We start from the raw sequence: 17,622 nt of genomic DNA on the forward strand, positions 1-17,622 counted from the left end.
AAAGTCCGACCATGAAGCAGAGAAACGCAATGGCACAAAAGGAAATTAAGAAGAATTCAGAAACATAATGTGCTTTCTTTTTCTCATAGGTCCTGTACAATTTGTTCAAGTCTTTCTGCCAGATGCGCACAATTCAGGTTATTGACATATTCGCTGGGATTGCTAACTTCTTTATAGTGGGGATCGGTGGAGTATTGATTGGAATCCTTTTGGGATTTGTAGCAGCCTTTACCACCCGTTTCACCCATAAAATCCGAGTGATTGAGCCACTCTTTGTCTTCCTGTACAGTTACTTGTCATACATAACAGCTGAAATGTTTCATCTCTCGGGCATCATGGCGTAAGTACCCCAAACTTCAGTAATAATAGCACCCAAATAAGAATGGGAACTGCAGAGAGGACCAGATTTTGCAAACCCTGCTATATGGCCTCATTCCACTGTGAATGGCAGTGGAGCTGTCTTGAGGATTTGTGGCTTCTCCCATTCTGCTCCCACCCCATTGTCTCAGCTTGCCACCACACCAGCTGTGTCACTAAAACTGCCTGTGGCATCGCACCATAAACCATATCTTTGAAATGTTTTAAATTAAAAATAATCCCTAGTATTTTTGGTGGGGTTATTTTTACCACAGATCAGTTGGGTGACCCGTGTCCTCACGAGACCCTGCCACTGGTCACACAGGCATGGCCCAGGGGTGGCACACAACGATGTGGGGGCAGCCATGGCAGGCAGGGAGTGGCAGTGGTAGCTGCAAACCTCATGAGCTGGCTTTGCTGCTGATGCCAAGATATTGTGAAACTGCATCTTCATGTAGTCATGTGAGCAGCCAGCAAATGCCATTCAGTGGAGACAATGTGTGTATCATCCAGGCAAACTCCTGCTGCATTACAAATATAGTAAGATTTGCAGAATCTAGTCCTATGATGATATAAACCTTCAGTTTAATAACTTGATACATGTACCTGTGTGTTACAGTGCTCTCTGAATACATTGTTATGTACAAAATAATATTATTCTTCCTGCTGCTAACAGATAAAAATATTTTCCCTCTGTGGGCTTTCTCTCCTGGACTTCAATAAAGAGACAGCACAGCCTTTTTTTTTTTTTTTTTTTTTTGATGCTGTTTATACTCTAACAGTTTCATCTTTAGAAAGAGCCTTTATGACACTTGATATGCTTAAATGGTTTTCTCAGGTTCCAAGTAATATTTTTAAAAGGCTGACCTTCTTTAATGGCTTTGTGTTGTTCTATGGCAAATGTGAGTCATTCAGGCATAAGAAACATAGATACTTGAAAGCCTATATGTTACTACTGAGTGTCACTAAAACTCAGTAATTACTGATTTGATAATTATCCTGTAAGAATGTGAAGATAGGTTTGATATCATAGTCCTGGCAGTATAAGATCTTCTGGGTCTGAGGAACAATTTTCATGGAAACTTACAGCTGATAAAAAAAGAAATATGCCATGAAACCACAGGAGTCAGTACTTTAATGTAAGTAAAGAGCTAGGGATTGCATGGGTTTCTTTCTCTGATATGAGCCTAAATAAAGCAACGTATGCATCCACTTTGACCGAGTTCATAAATGAGCCATCTCTTTCCCCACCTTCTATTCATAGCATTTGTGTGGTTTCTAGTTTCCTCCACTTCTTAAGTCAAATGTTCTTGACATCCTATGATCAAATACTCAAAGGGCTTCAAAGCCAAATATGTGTGGCTAAACTGCACATGGAAAAAGTTGTATCAGCATGCAGGAAAATACCAAACTGGACATTCTGCATCCGGGATAAAATGGGAAGGGCAGAGTGGGAACCAGCACACCATTGCTTCATGCTGCATCAGTGAGCTATTCATTTCTGTTTGCAATGGCAGCCCTTGAATGGGTACAAAACAGTGAAGGAAGCCACCAGGTTTTTTTGTTTTGTTTTGTTTTGTTTTTCATCCAGCAATATGACAGAAAATTAGTTATCTTTAAAATATCCTATGTATGTTTTTATTCTTAGTGGACTTCAAAACAGCTAAGGGAGCTGAATACCTTGGTGGCAATGGTGGGAAGGAGGAAGGGACCTCTGCAGTGGTGCAGACACTCTGATACCATGGGACATACAGCATAGCCCCTTCCCTGCAGTGCTGCTGAGCACCGGCAGCTCCCATAACCTCCACATCACCTTGGAGAGTCTGGAGAAGAGGCTCAGGGGAGACCTTATCACTCCCTACAGCTACCTGAAAGGGGGTTGTGGTGAGGTAGGGGTCAGCCTCTTCTCCCCGGTAACAGTGATAGGACAAGAGGTGATGGCCTCAAGTTGAGCCAGCAGAGTTTCAGGCCAGATATTAGGAAAAATTATTTCTCTGAAAAAGTGATGAGGCTCTAGAACAGGATGCCCAGGGAGGTGATGGAGTCACTGTCCCTAGAGGTATTGAAAAACCAACCATTTGGATGTGGCACTGAGGGACATGGTTAGTGGGCCTGGTGGGAACTGGCTGATAGCTGGACTAAATGGTCTTAGTGGTCTTCTCTAGCCTTAATGATTCTATGATTCTGTACCCTGTGCTCTTTGCATTTAGTTAGGCTTTGAGCTCTGGGGAGTACTCTGCCCTGCGTTGTAGTGCAGCGTGGTGCTGAGCCCTGATGCCATGCTCTGCAGTGACTGCCCTGGTCCCAGTCACTCAGTTCTGGTCTCAGAGTCAGGCTGGGCCAAATGACCTTGAGGTGCCCCTTTCAACCTGGCTTATTCCAGGATTCTGTGGTCTTTTGTAGCTCAGCCTGTAAGGAAGAAATGCCCAGTTTCCCTTCTTTACCCGTACCCCATGTGCTGAACTACTGATATCCTCTTCCTTCATATCCAGATTCTTAAATATTCACTGCAAGGCCTTGCACATACACTCAGTGCCATGCTTCATGCAGAAAACATGAGCAGGAACATGTAGTGTTTTATAGCATATAAAAGAAGACACATGCACAGAGTGCCTCTTTTCTGTGCAAGCAGGAATTCATTGGCAAAAAGGAGCAGAGGGAAATGAGAGGTGCTCTCTTGTTCCTCTGATAAGTCTGCGTACTCGCTCTGGGGACAGATGATTCCTGAAGCACCCATGTGTAGCCCATGCACAGGGTCACTCGGCCAAAATATCTCCGGGGTTGACTCAGTCCTCACCAGCTGCTGTGAAAAAGTGCTCTGCAGCAGAGGAAGGAGGTCCTCCTGTAACTAGAGCCGGGCTGGAATCAGGATCGGGGTGCGAAAACTACAGATGTAAATCTGAACTTTACCTGCCTGGATCCCATTTCTAATTCTAATGCTGTATTCGCTGCTTACTCATTTGCGAGATTATTAATTATTTTTTTTTTTTTTTTTTTTTTGCAACAGTGATTTAGCAGGCTGAAAGGAAACACATTGAAACTACTGTAAAGTTAGTAGGTCAGGGAAACTTGAGGATTGAACGCAGGGGCCTAGTTTATTGCACTCCTGACAGAAACTCTACTGTTTGTACAGGAGTGCTCTTCAGCGGCATAAAAGGCTGCAAGTTAATTGTAACTACTGTTTTTCCCTCCATTTCTTGATAAAGGCAACCGCCTCAGGTCACATAAATCAAAGCTAGAAGTGAACAGTGATTAGCTGTGGAATAGTACTTATTAGTACTTAATAGTACTTAATAGTACAAAGAACATACAACACTATTTGTTATACTGGTGAATCATCTCAGCTGTCAACACTAATTGGATAAATGCAAAATGTGAGTGAAAAGGATATTCTATATATAAGAGCGTAGTCCCTTTAAATTCTTGTAGTTAAACATGGTAAGTGTTTTAGGTTACAGCTTGTAAAGATCCAGATTAATCTGGTGACAGATTCTTATCAGACATCTATTTCAGTGTCTCCATTACCTCAGAATCCAAAAACAAACTGTGTTCAGAGCTTCCTTCCTCACTCCCCAAGCTGCAGGGCTTTCCTAAATGGACGTAATCATGAAAACTATTTATTTTAATAGGGTAATAAATAGTGTTGACTGTTGTGTTTTGTCTTTGATGCAGACCCAACAGCCGTAATGCTTTGGACAGTGAGCTGCAGCTGTGAGACCCTGAAACAACCGTGTGTCTGAACGGGGCTGTTTTGCAGCCTGCCCATTGCTTTCTTGCTAAATTGCCTTTACTGCCCCTGCACTTGTCCCAGTGCCATCTATACTGTGTGTGCAGTTGATTGAAGGTAGCCGGGACTTGTTACACCTGTGCAGTTAAGCTGTGCCTTCACGGGAGGGCTATCATTGGCCGTGATATAACCTGACATGTTTGTAGTCCTATCAGTACAGTCTCTGGCTTGACAAGAGCTGATTTGCCAATGATGGAGTTCTGGAGGGTTAAAATGATAAGGAGATATGATACCCTTCTACACATGTACTTTAGAAGTTGCTGAACAGAAGAGCCCAGGAATATTTCCCAGGCTTGCATATATGTCCTGGATGGATCATCATTACATGTCAGGACAAAATCCATGTATAGCCAAGATCCTTCCCCACTTTCTTCCTGAGATGTATGAGCATATATATATATATTTGGGATCTATGGTGGAATCTATTTTGAGATCTTTTTGGAGCTATTGGTCATTCTGAGATTCCGCTTTCTACTTTGCAAAAAAGTTTTTCATGGAATCGTTGAAAGTTGGAATGGACTTCTAAAGTTCACCTAATCCAACTCTTCTGCAATGAACAAGGACACCTAGACCTCAGTCAGGTTGCTCAGAGCTCCATCCATCCTCATCTTGAGTGTCTCCTGGGATGGGGCATCCACCACCTCTCTGGGCAACCTGTGCCAGTGCCTCACCACAGAATCACATAACCACAGAATGGCCTAGGTTGAAAGGTACCTCAGGGATCATGAATCTCCAACCCCCTCCTGCTACAGTCAGGGCCACCAGCCTCCACATTTAACACTAGACCAGGCTGCCCAGAGCACCATCCTACCTGGCCTTGAACACCTCCAGGGAGGGGCATCCACAACCCCTCTGGGAGCCTGTTTCAGCACCTCACCACTCTCATAGTAAAGAACTTCCCCCTGACATCCAACCTAAATCTTCCCTCCTTCAGTGTAAAACCATTTCCCCTTGTCCTGCCGTTATCTACTCTTTCAAAGAGTTGATTCCCCTCCTGTTTGTAGGCTCCCTTCAGATACTGAAAGGCTGCAATGAGGTCACCCCACAGCCTTCTTTTCTTCAGGCTGACCAAGACCAGCTCCCTCAGCTTGTCTTCATAGGGGAGGTGCTCCAGCCCTCTGATCATCTTTGTGGCCCTGCTCTGAACACTCTGATTAGAGAAATTATGCTTACTAACACAGGCCTAGAGAATGGACATACAGGCATAGCAAGCCCTATCTGTTCTTTCACTTATCAGCTGAGATCCCCATGAAATGGGGTGGGCAAACTACTGATGGGAAGGAAGTGCAATCCTGCCCCAGGGCTTACAGTTGCCATCCTGTCTGTTAGTATCTGAATAATGTCTTTCTGATGTCCTTCAGCAGCAATAAGTAGCAATTCCTGTTTTCCAGGGCTTCCCTGGCTCTCCTCAGCTCTGCCTTTCTCTAAGTGCATAGTTTGAGTGACCCCTGAACATCGCATGTGGATTTGGAAGGTGGCAAAACTCTCCATACACTTATGTGTTCTCAGAAAACTTCCTACCATGGAAAAAAAAAAAAATCACATGCCCAAAACAGGGTGTTCACTAAGTCTATAATTTCGAGATTTGTTGGTAATGGAATAAGTCATACTTTGTATCTTAAAGAGGAGTATGGAAAAGTGAAAAGCCAATGAAATAGAGGATTGTGTTTCCCTTTCAGGATTACAGCTTGTGCCATGACCATGAATAAATATGTGGAGGAAAATGTTTCCCAAAAATCCTATACAACAATAAAATATTTCATGAAGATGTTAAGCAGCGTCAGTGAGACCCTGATCTTCATTTTCATGGGAGTGTCTACAGTTGGAAAGAACCATGAGTGGAACTGGGCCTTCGTTAGCTTCACTCTCCTGTTCTGTCTAATCTGGAGGGCACTGGGTAAGCAAGTCTCAGACCGTTTGTCATGTTATTTACAAGTGATACTTTCTACCTTTCTTCCAACAGAAAATGACAATATTTAGAGAGCCCATTATCTTGTTTGTAATATATCCCAGATCTCAGGGTTAGCTTCCATCTTGCCCCAAAATGAAATCCAGAAATTATTTTGATCTTGATCCTGCCCATCTGAAGGCAGAGGCAACCAAGTTTGTTAATCTGAGTGAATGTATCTAATTACTAATTTCTTTACAAACAAACACTTTTCTTAAAAAAAATATGCTATTCTGCACAAACTTTATGCTGAAAAATACCCTGACTGCTCTTCAACTCCTGGCACCTAGGCTTGCTCCCTTATGCCCTGCCCTTATGCCTTTCTCCAGCCTGTGCCTTTGGTACACCACCATGCACTGATATCTTCTTGCTCCATCCCCAGTCCTCCATCTTTCCTGTCTATGGAAATAAAGTTAAGTGACTGAGTAGGATTTTGAAGAGTTCAAAGCACAGATTGTTGGAGCCAAAGTCTTCCAATGTAACTTAAGTCTGATTAAAAAAAGTAGTTTAGGATTCTGGTGCATGCTGAAACATGAATTACTACAGCATTAAAAGTGGCTCATGGATGTCAGTTAGATGTTTCAGGTCCTAAATCCAGCTGGCCTGAGGTCACTAAATATGATTAAGAATTTAAAATCTTTCTTTGGTGGTGTTTTCAAGCTGCTATGTAACATTTTATTCCTTCGATAACATGCAAGTAAGAAGCAGGTGCAGGTGTTTTAGAACAAGTACTGGCATTGTGGGGGATTTCAATGTGATTTTGATTTCCTTTTTTCTCTTTCTTGTATTTTCTTTTTTTTTTTTTTTTCTCAGGTGTTTTTGTTCTGACTCAGATCATTAACGTGTTCCGGACAATACCTCTCACTTTTAAGGACCAATTTATTATTGCCTATGGAGGCCTTCGAGGAGCTATTTGCTTTTCACTTGTATTTCTGCTTCCTCCTTCTGTGTTCCCCAGGAAGAAATTGTTCATCACTGCTGTTATTGTGGTGATATTTTTTACCGTTTTTATTCAGGTAATGCCTTTCCTCTTCTGGACCTTTTCTTTCTCAGGCAAGGTGTAAATAAGCTGTGGGTAGAAAAATAGATGTCCTAAATTACTGGAAGGAATGTACTTGAAGTAACATACTTCTGTATTGCTCCATGGTCATACTTTAAAAAAAAAAAAAAAAAAAAAAAAGCTATGCAGTCAGCGGACAGATAGCAAAACTATGTCAGATATTAAGTACTTAGGTGAATATTTAGGTAGTATTAAGCATTTAGGACCCAGTGAGGTTGGAGTAGAGATTAAAGATAATCTGGGTAAAGCCCCAGTACTAATTCCTTGTTAGAATATTTAAGTTTATGTTTACTAAGGAGCTGGGTATTGGGTGCAGAGAAGAGTGGAAAGAAGAATGGAAAGCACTTAAGGACACTGCAAAGTGAACTGCAACATTTTAATCTGGGTGTTAAGCAGTAATATTGAATATCAGCTGAACGTCTATTCAAAAGCACTACTGATGTGGAAGAATGTGAAGAACATATCTCTGGTATCACAGTTGTCATGGAGAACTGGTCTGAATGGACAGGAGGAATGAGAAGAAGGAAGTGAACACTGACTTCAAAGGATAGAATACTTTAAACATGTGGATGTATCGGGAATGCATTGGGGTTTACTAAAGAGAAACCTGATATCATTCTTTGATAAAGAAATTTGAGAGTGATCTCATAAAACTAGATTATTGTAAAAGTTTCCTTTTTTTTTTTTTTTTTTTTTTGGTTAGGGATGCAGTGGAAGACAGGGGAGCCGTACAGATTATTAGCTTAACTGTTAGTAACACATAGGTTTAACTTGGCTTTCAGGTGATTGCAAACTGAATGAGGAAGTGAGGAAGGAGCTAGCAATTTCTCCTATAAAGGGAAATAGACACATAGGAGCTTTGGGTCTGAAGGTGTCTAGTGCAACCTCATGCCCAGAACAAGGCTATCTGCAAAACAAGATTGACTTACTCAGGGAGATGGCCAGTTTTATTAAGTATCTCCATGAATGGAGATTCCCTAGCCTCTCTCGGCAGCTGCTTCAGTGTTCAAGCACCCTGATGAAATAATAGGCTGATGAGTTGTTGTTGACAGAATTCCTCAAAAGGTGATTCCAGGGGATGGTTTTGTTTAATATCGTTGTTACTGACCATAACATAGGAGTTTTTTGGTGCTGATGTTTCTTAATGACGGACCTTGGAAGGTGACAACATGACAGGGTATTAACTAGAAAGAAGAGTGTAAATGGGGACCAATATGATGGAAATAGAATGAACTTTAACAGCAGCATGTGCAAATGTTCTTTCTAGGTCATTCTTAACTATAGATTTCACTTTAATAAATAAATGGGCACTTTTCATTTGGAAAAAGAATAAGAAGGAAAAAAGACACAGGTGTATTGGTTGATAATGTGCTGGAGCTTATGCCACCAATGCAATCCAGGCATAAGAAAGATGTACTGAAACAGGTGTTTCCAGCAGAGAACAGAGTTGTGTTCTAGAGTAATCACATGGGACTTGTTGTGTGAAAGAAGACCAGAATGTCTCGGTCTTGGCAAAATGAAGAAGAAGTGGGAATGTAATTACTGCTTATATCAGGGGGTGAACATCAGGGAAGGAGGAGCACTGTTTAAGCTAAAAACACAATGTTGGCAGAAGAACAAAGTGGTACAAAGTGACCATGGTGTAATTAAGAGGCAGCTTTCTAATTATCAGAACAATGAGGTTCAGGAGGAGTGTTCCATGTGAGCAATGGGGCAAAGAAACCTAACTATTTTTGAGATAAAGCTTAATTCATTTATGAAAACAAGTACGTGGCATGATTGTCTTGGATAGTGGCGACTGATCTCAACGCAATGAGATTTCTCTCCTCTGTCGGTACGCCTGTACAAATAAACAGTGATGTCAATTCTTCCACAAATAATTGTTCAAAAATCATTATATCATTCCGGGGCAGCCAAAACTTTTGTTCTTTCTCTGAGAACTGTATAGTATGGACACGTATTTACCAAAAGTCTTTGTGTACTGGGTCTGGTCTGTGCTACTGTTGAGACTACCTGAAGGTTAATCAACACAAATCCCATTAGCATTATGTCATTTACCCATCTTGGGCCTCTCTGTTCTAGACAGTGGGACTTACTTTTCTTCTGTTGTATCAGTGGAGTCTGTGTGTTGACAAGGACTTCGCAACTGTGTGCAACACCTTGCTTATTACGAGAGTGAATTTGTTGTTAGGATTGTCAGACTGGATTTTTGGGAGCTGAAAGAAACATTTTAGGAGCTAAAATGTTATCCACTACCATTTTCACTGCTCTGACAGAGATGGAGAAGATTGAAAGGCTTTATTCTTCCTTAATATTTATGGAAAAACACAGAAAGATTTGCTTTTTTCTTCACAGGGAATAACAATTCGTCCGCTGGTCGAGTTTCTTGATGTCAAAAGGTCAAATAAAAAGCAGCCTGCTGTCAGTGAAGAAATTTATAACAGGGTATGTTGTAGCTTCACTGTCACAGATGAAACCTTCATAGAGTTGAAATTCCCAATGGCTTTCAATATGATAAGGATTTAATGCGCAGCACTACAGAGAAACGTGCATTCTTTAAGATTTCTTTTCTATAGCTGTTTTAAGCAAAACATCTGCAAAGTTTATATTGAACTCTTGATAATTATCAAAATTATCATTATTAGGTATTTTTAATTTGAGATCTTCACTTGGTTTTGCTCACTTGTTGAAGTAAATTGTCTTTTTGTAATTTGTTTCACATAGGAGATCTGTGTTATTTTAGAACTTGAGTACATTAAGAAACCTTTGGCAATTTAATTACATTATATTGTAGTTGAGCTAGTCTAATTAAACACATGTAAAGTCCTCCTACAGATGCATTTAAATTTCCTGAACTCTCACATCATCAATGTCTTAATAGATTAGTGTTTTGAACGCGTGTCTCTAATGATGGTGGTTCATTAGCTGTGTGTTTTCTTAATGTAATTATCCTTGCAGCAAATCAGCTGCAAAAACCCTGTGATTTTAAATTCCAAAAATGAGGAATAATAAGGGTCACATCTAGTAGAGAACTGAATATAGGCACCCAAAAAGTCAGTAATTTCTGAGCTTACCCTTTCGATATATCTAGCAGGATTTCCCTCTGAAATTTAGAGATCCCTACTATGGTACTTGAATCAAGAGCACAGTTGGCTGTGAGCTGCCGTGGGTATCCAGTGAGATCTTAGCTGAATTGATTTACTCTTTTGTAACTGGTAAAAAACTGAGGAAGAATGTGGTTCTAATACTGGTTTCTCAGGACACTTTGAGGTGAGGCTGGACCCTGAAACAGGAGCTCAGGATGTTGGCTATGGCAGATCTGTCCTGTGCATCCAGAAGGGGCAGTGCTGGCTGCCCACTTGGACTGTCTTCTCCACAAAGTCACACCTGACTCACTGTCAAACCTGGGGAAGTCCCTGGAGAAGTTCCAGGCTTAGCTCCAAGTGACTGGGGAACTTGAAAGAAATGAAAATATGGCAAAAACAACTTAACTCCAAATTTAGGCAGGAGCTCAGCAAGTTTGGCATTGTGGAGATTGGCTTCTGTCCTTCCGAGTCTATGAGCTCCAGGAAAGAGCAGAAACCAGGTGCCTCCCTGGGCATGTGTGTGAGGGCAAAATCTGTAAGCCAGGCCCATGCTTGTTTGCTTAGACTGCATTTATTTAAGCATCGTCCTGAACTCTGCCTTTGCTTTTCTGTTTTGAAGTAAGTTGAAAATTAATAAAGTCTAATGGTAAGCCAAGTTTTATCCATACGTTTATGTAATGAATCAACATTTCTTATTTAGTTCTTCGATCACGTGAAGACAGGAATTGAAGATGTGTGTGGACACTGGGGTCACAACTTCTGGAGAGATAAGTAAGAACAGCATTTAAAACTCTTTCTTTGTTATACAGGGAAGAATGAATTGGCTCTGCAGCAACAAACGAAAGCTGCTGGGCATCAGATTTCGTTTTCAGCGTTTTATTCTTGAACGCACATGGTTGTTTTTAGAACGCGTGGGTTACAAAGAGAGAGTGGTAAAACAATGTCTTTTTAACTAAACCACAAGTACAAAATTTCTAGCTGGGAAAAAGCACAGCCCTCTGATCCCAGGGTAAGGTTATTCTACCTTCTGAGGGTGTGGGTAATCTCACTGTTTCTGACAGTTTCAGAGCATTTCCTGCATGTCTGCTGAGCTTTTGATCCTGAGCTGGCTTTTCTGCTGCAAACTATCTATCTCCGTGGTGTTAAGTGAGGGGTTAGTTCCCTAGCTGGTGAGAAAGAAGCAAAAGCTCTGGGACTTCCGCTAGGAAGATCAAGGCACTGGCTGGAATGAGGTGCATGAGGGATCCTAATGGCAGGCAGCTCCACAGTTCCTGATGGTATTATTTAAGACTCAGCATCAGTTAAGAGGATTACCAGTGGCTGTACCTGAATTATTTATGTGTGCAGTTGAGCTGCTGAATCATCATCATTGTTTGTTTGGATCTAACTCCCTTTTCTCAGAAGCACATTCTTTTTCACCCAAATCTTTCAGACACAAAGCAAGGGCATTGCTCACCCACCTTCTGGTCATTGCTCTGACAAGAATTTAAGCATTTTATACAGAGAAGAACAGCATCGGCAGCAGAGGCTGAGGATCCATCTCCAGATGACTTGAGGGCATGGCTGAAGATGCTGCCCTGACAGATGGATGACATGGCTACAGCTTTTCTTAGCTTGGTTCTCCTCCAGTTTGTGTGAGATCTTTAACCAACAGATTACAGACTGAAGGAGAGTACCACCTCTTCGTGACCTTCCGAAACATTTTTGACTGAATTTCAAGAATAATTTCAGAATGACTGGAGTGCAGGATATTTTCTGACAAACAAAGTCACTCTGCTCCAATCAATATTTTTTCTCTAAGCATCCAAGAGGGCTGAAGTTGCTCTAAAGAAAAGGAGAACTTCCAAAATTTTACAAGGGCAGGCTAAAGTTTCAAAGAAAAAGCAGTGGGTGCAAACGTAGACATTTTATTTGTTATTACAGTAAATATTTAATGTTCTCTTTGTCTCCATGAAAATGGAGAATTAGAAATAATATTGTGCAATAACACAGAGTACATAGAAGCTAAAAGTTGCTGCTAGGGACACTGTGCTTTAACAGATTAACCAAAACATAGGTTAAGACTATCTGAAGCAGGGATGAATTTGACCTTTTATTATGATACCCAGCAGTAAGTTACAAACACGAACAGACACATTCCCGAGGAATAAACTCCTTCATGATTGCTTTAGCAACAGTCTAGAAACACTCCTCAGCTCTGCCCAGTAAAAATTAACTGGTTGGGTTGGTTTGCCTCATGCACAGGTTTAAAAAGTTTGACAATAAATACCTGCGAAGACTTCTCATCCGGGAGAACCAGCCCAAATCCAGCATTGTTTCTTTGTACAAGAAGCTGGAAATAAAACATGCCATCGAGATGGCAGAGAGTGGCATGATAAGCAAGGTGCCTTCGTCAGTGTCTCTCAGGTAAGGCAGCGAGGCCTACGCGACTCAGTGTTACAGCAGGGCCACATCGTGTACTTCACAGTCTGGTCTGTAGGCAGGATAATTGCTTTGACTTAGGACATTCTGTGACCTAACATCACATGAACAGTAACCAGACGTGGAACTGGATCATTTCGCAGCAGCTCACATACAAAGCATGAGTGAGCCTTGCTCTTCCGGAGCGTGTAGTTTTACAGGGGCAGCTGCACCCAGCTTCCAGGGAACATTGCTGTGCTATGTGGGGCTGAGCTGGGTTTGATCCATTGCCTCCACATCTGCTGCCAGGAGCTACAGGGGAGGCCTGAGGGATGTTGTGAAAAGTGCCTTAGTCGAATTTACAGCTCTGTGCAATCGATACAGATTTCAGAGGGTCGGTTTTGACCCTTACCACTTGAGTCAAATGAGATCAAGGTTTTGTTCTCACCCACTATATTTTCACCTCTTCCTCAGTTGTTTTAGAATGCTGTATCCAATACAAAGGAAACAGTTAAAATGTAGTTTCTAATCATAAAAACAAAAATATTCTCTCTTTCTCATTTTTTTGTGTATCTTCCTGGGTCTTATTCTTCCACAGTGAATATCATGAAGGGAAAATAAAGCCACTCTCTCCCACTGAGATGGAAAACATGAGGGAAATACTAACAAAGAATCTCTACCAAATACGTCATCGAGTAAGAATAAAGTTTTGCATACGTAAATATCTCTCTACTCTTTGACCATATTTCTTACCTTTATTAAATATCTTTGGGCAAGTGTAGTATCTACTGTGCAATATGTATCATTTAATGCTGTTATTTACTTATATTGCCTATCAATATTTGTCTATTATTATAACATTTTCAGCAACATATGCATACTCCTTTATGTAAACAGCTTATTTCATTTAATACTGTTGATAAAGCTTAATGTTTCTGGCATATTACCTGCAGTATACTTCCATTACTTAAAAAGGACCATAGGTGCAAATTCAACCCACCCTTGTCCCACTTCTATTAAGTATTTTCTTCACTTTACAATATGCGATTAAATTTCTCATTTGCCTCCAGTTGTGAAGTTGCTTGTATTAAGAGCAGAGGTGATGAGCTGGAAAAATAGTGAAATAAAAGCAAAAGGACATTTCACAAATACCATCCTGTGGCTAAGTAGTTTGAATGTCTGTGCCCTTGGAAGACGTTCAAAAGTTGAGCTTGCTTCAGCTTGCTGGAGGTAAAAATGACTTCCCCCTAGGTGACTCACCCTATCACTTTCAAATGTGCATCCTCCATTGACATATTGACTGAGCAAGTACAATGTGGGGGTAAGCACTGTATTAAGCCAGCTTTTTCCAACTGCTCTTTCATTACAAATATTGGCAGGCTTAAAAAACAGACAGGTGCTCATGAAGCCTCTGACTAAAAAAAATCTGGCGTAATTATTGCCCTTGTTCTTAATTGTCTTTAATGTGACTTTATTTGCAAGAATTTATGGTGATTATTAAAATAACAAAGCAAAAAGGCCTGTTCTGTATTGTGCGTAGAGATCAACACACTTGTGCTTTTCAGAAAGTAACCACAGCTTTTCTATTTCAGACCATGTCATATAACCGACATAGCCTGGCTGCAGATGCAAATGAGAAGCAGGCCAAAGAGATTCTGATCCGTCGCCGACACAGCTTTAGGGAGAGCCTACGGAAAACTAACAGCCTGTCAAGAGAAAGACCGGTACTTGCCCTTTAGTTGATTTATAGAAAACAGTTCTCCATAGCTATATGCCATGCAGAAAAAATCTTCTGAAACGCAGGAAAAATAAATCCCCAACTTGAAAGACAGCTGCAAGTATAATTTTGCACTTACACCCTGAGATGCACACATAGGCCCCTTAGTTTACAATGAACCCTTCTGAAAAGCTTCCGTATTGTAGAATGTAATATGGAGGTGGGATCTGCTGCCATGATTTTATCTCAGAGGAACTGAGAAGGCTTCATACCCAATGTACCTTTATGGCATGGTGAGAATTCTTTATCAGTATTTTGATGAAGAGTCGATGACTGAGGTAGAGTATGGCTTTGAGATAGACAAATTCCTTACAGTATGCTTCAAAATGTGGGAAGGAGGAGAGCTTCTGGTCACACCAAAAAATGTGAACACTTCATTTGAAAAATGCTGTGGGCTCCTTAGGATTCTTAAAAAGCGGACAGGGCTTCAGGTTTTGACACAGCATAGGAAAACCCCTACAATATGCAAGAAATGGTGTGTCATGGTGACATTTGACTTTCTGAAGCAGTCCTTTTATATCAGACCATTTCTGAAAAGAGCACACTGATTAAACAGTTAATCCGATGCCCCCCTTTTAAGTCTGAAGGAAATTAATCCCTCTATAAATATGCATTTCAAGTCGCAGGAACACTTAGTGACTACTACCTTCACTGATGCAGTTGTCCTTTAGCTACTGAGGCTGCTGCTGCTGATGTCTACAATAAGTGTTATATCTCATTTGTGACCATTACCTGGGTTACCGGTGGCTTTAGTTATAACAATAAGTCTGTTTCTGAATGATTTTTTTCCTTCTCAACCACAGTTACTTATATTGATTTCTTTAGGGGGAGTAATGAAGAGACTTGGCAGGAGTAAGGCATTTTTGGGTCTGAGAGAGAGATGGTGTATGTCAGCTTTTTCAAACTCACAGACTGTAATTTTTAAAATAATTGTCCTTGAGTAAATGATCATCCAGTTTCAACCCCCCTGCTATGTGCAGGGTCGCCAACCACCAGACCAGGCTGCCCAGAGCCACATCCAGCCTGGCCTTGAATGCCTCCAGGGATGGGGCATCCACAGCCTCCTTGGGCAACCTGTTCCAGTGTGTCACCACCCTCTGTGTGAAAAACTTCCTCCTAATATCTAACCTAAACCTCCCCTGTCTCAGTTTAAGACTGTTTCCCCTTGTCCTATCACGATCTACCCTCGTAAACAGCCATTCCCCTTCCTGTTTATATGCTCCCTTAGATTACTGGAAGGCTGCAATGAGATCTCCCTGGAACCTTCTCTTCTCCAAGCTAAACAATCCCAGCTCCTTCAACCTTTCCTTGTAGGAGAGGTGCTCCAGCCCTTTGATCATCATTAAGAAATTTCTGAATTTTTAAGAATGGTCCTGCCCTAGAAAGAACCTCATATGCTCCAGGAAGCATGAGGTGCACTCTGCACCTAGGGACTGCAGAGTTTAAACTTGGGAAAACAAGGCTTCTGTGCCCTGTGCTGGTAAACAGTCACACTGGTGCCCAGCTTCCCCATCATCCTGAGCGTGACTAATAAACTGTGTAAAGTCATTTGTATGTATAAAACATTTGCAGGGGTAGAATACAGATTAGCTTTTGTGCCCGAGCATCAGTGTCAGTCTAATTTTTGCAGCTGAGTAATAAAGTTCCAAAACAGAACTGCACAAAATGAAGCTATGTTTGCCTTCCACTGAAAAACCTGTAGAGGTAAGGCTGGAGTCTGAGAGCATACATTTATTAACTCTGATCTCAGAGGGCATAGCACTAGGTTTTGCTTTGATTGAACTGCTTGAGATTACTCAGTCCTTACCTTAGTTAGCAAAGACCTCAACCAGCAGTAAGTGTTAACTTGAGTGTGTAATAAAAGATCACATATTAGCTAATCCCAAACTACTTGCGAGCCCTTGAGCTATCTAAGTCTATTCAAGCCTCAGCTGTGTATCTCAACATGCATTATGCAAGTACTTCAGTCTGCGGTGTCTTAATGATTATGTTATTCTTTGCACAGGCTGCTGCAAATACAAAAAGATTTCTTTCACTTCCTAAAAACACTAAACTCCCAGAGAAACTACGTGTGAGAAACAAAACGTCTTCCAGAGGTAATGGAAAATTTTCTGCCCCCTTGCGTGCTGCACTCATCTTGCATACATAGAAGGAAGGTTTTTCCAGGGATGATGTACAGAAGTTAGTATATTGATTTTCTAAAAGATATGAACTATTTTATCTGCAAGGGCTAGAATATTTCTAGCACTTGTACTAAAACAGGCATTTTACTCTGAAGAAATGCCCCAACAAGCAGCCTAAAACATTTGCACCAGAATTGCTGATTCTTTGTGTCTTTATTGAATAATATCCAAATCTACCTCTTCGATTAGGACCCTATGTCCTATGTGGTTTCTTTTCTCACTGAGGTCAGAGTAGGCAGTGTCCTGAGAACCAAAGCAGTGAAGAAAATGAGGATGTAATGAGTGATATATAGATCTCATGAAGAACTTTTCAAAATTCTGTGCTTAACAGCCTAAATGTCTTTTTTTTTTTATGTCTAATCTCATTAATGTTTCATTTTGGAGTTCTTGAATTATAAAATTAAAAAAAAATAAAAATAAAAAAATCCAGAGGAATGCAACTATCTGATGTGAAATGTTTGGTTAGTTTTGTACATTACTTTTGTTACCATTTGCATGACCACGCTTATGCCATGAACGGGAACGGTCTCTTGGTGGGATTAAATCTCTACACACTCACTAAAATTCCCTGACCACACCCCAGACCAATTAATTTCCCACTCTTCTAAATTAATTTAGCAATAGACCATGTCTTTGTTGCTAATTACATCTTTGCTCTCCTGAGTGCAGGATGTCTTTTATTCTGTAGTTATGTCTACAGAGGTCACCTACTGTCACCTAGCTTTAAATATTAAAGAGGAAATGTGCCTCCAGATTATTCAATTGTCAAAAAAATACACAGTTTGACATATCTAGGAGGAAAAAAGCCTGCAAACATAATCTGATGAAGACCTTCCTTGATATAAAATTATCTGGGTGAGTGGATAACTATGTGATGATATGTTTTGTTGACCTCTTTCTCACCTTTTAAAAAGAAATAATATGCAGGCTACTAATGGAAGTTGTGCTTATGACAATTGCACAACGTGCTATTCTTTGCTTTGATTTATTTGAAATACCATATCTGACTTAAATCTGAGAACAA

At 40.8% G+C, this 17,622-nt stretch overlaps 1 protein-coding gene across 1 annotated transcript in view; it reads left to right on the forward strand.

Moving 5' to 3' along the window:
- LOC116236484 (sodium/hydrogen exchanger 2) overlaps positions 1-17,622 on the forward strand; it is a 31,558-nt gene that overhangs the window by 10,684 nt on the left and 3,252 nt on the right. Inside the window, exons 3-11 of the mRNA XM_031605130.2 lie at positions 90-340; positions 5,824-6,041; positions 6,906-7,108; positions 9,508-9,597; positions 10,939-11,009; positions 12,483-12,644; positions 13,237-13,333; positions 14,231-14,362; positions 16,421-16,511. Of these exons, the coding sequence (XP_031460990.2) occupies positions 90-340; positions 5,824-6,041; positions 6,906-7,108; positions 9,508-9,597; positions 10,939-11,009; positions 12,483-12,644; positions 13,237-13,333; positions 14,231-14,362; positions 16,421-16,511 (1,315 nt within the window). The remainder of the gene's footprint in view (positions 1-89; positions 341-5,823; positions 6,042-6,905; positions 7,109-9,507; positions 9,598-10,938; positions 11,010-12,482; positions 12,645-13,236; positions 13,334-14,230; positions 14,363-16,420; positions 16,512-17,622) is intronic.

This window comes from Phasianus colchicus, chromosome 1 (genome assembly GCF_987193195.1).
Source record: "Phasianus colchicus chromosome 1, bPhaCol1.hap1.1, whole genome shotgun sequence".
NCBI classification, from domain to species: Eukaryota; Metazoa; Chordata; class Aves; order Galliformes; family Phasianidae; genus Phasianus; species Phasianus colchicus.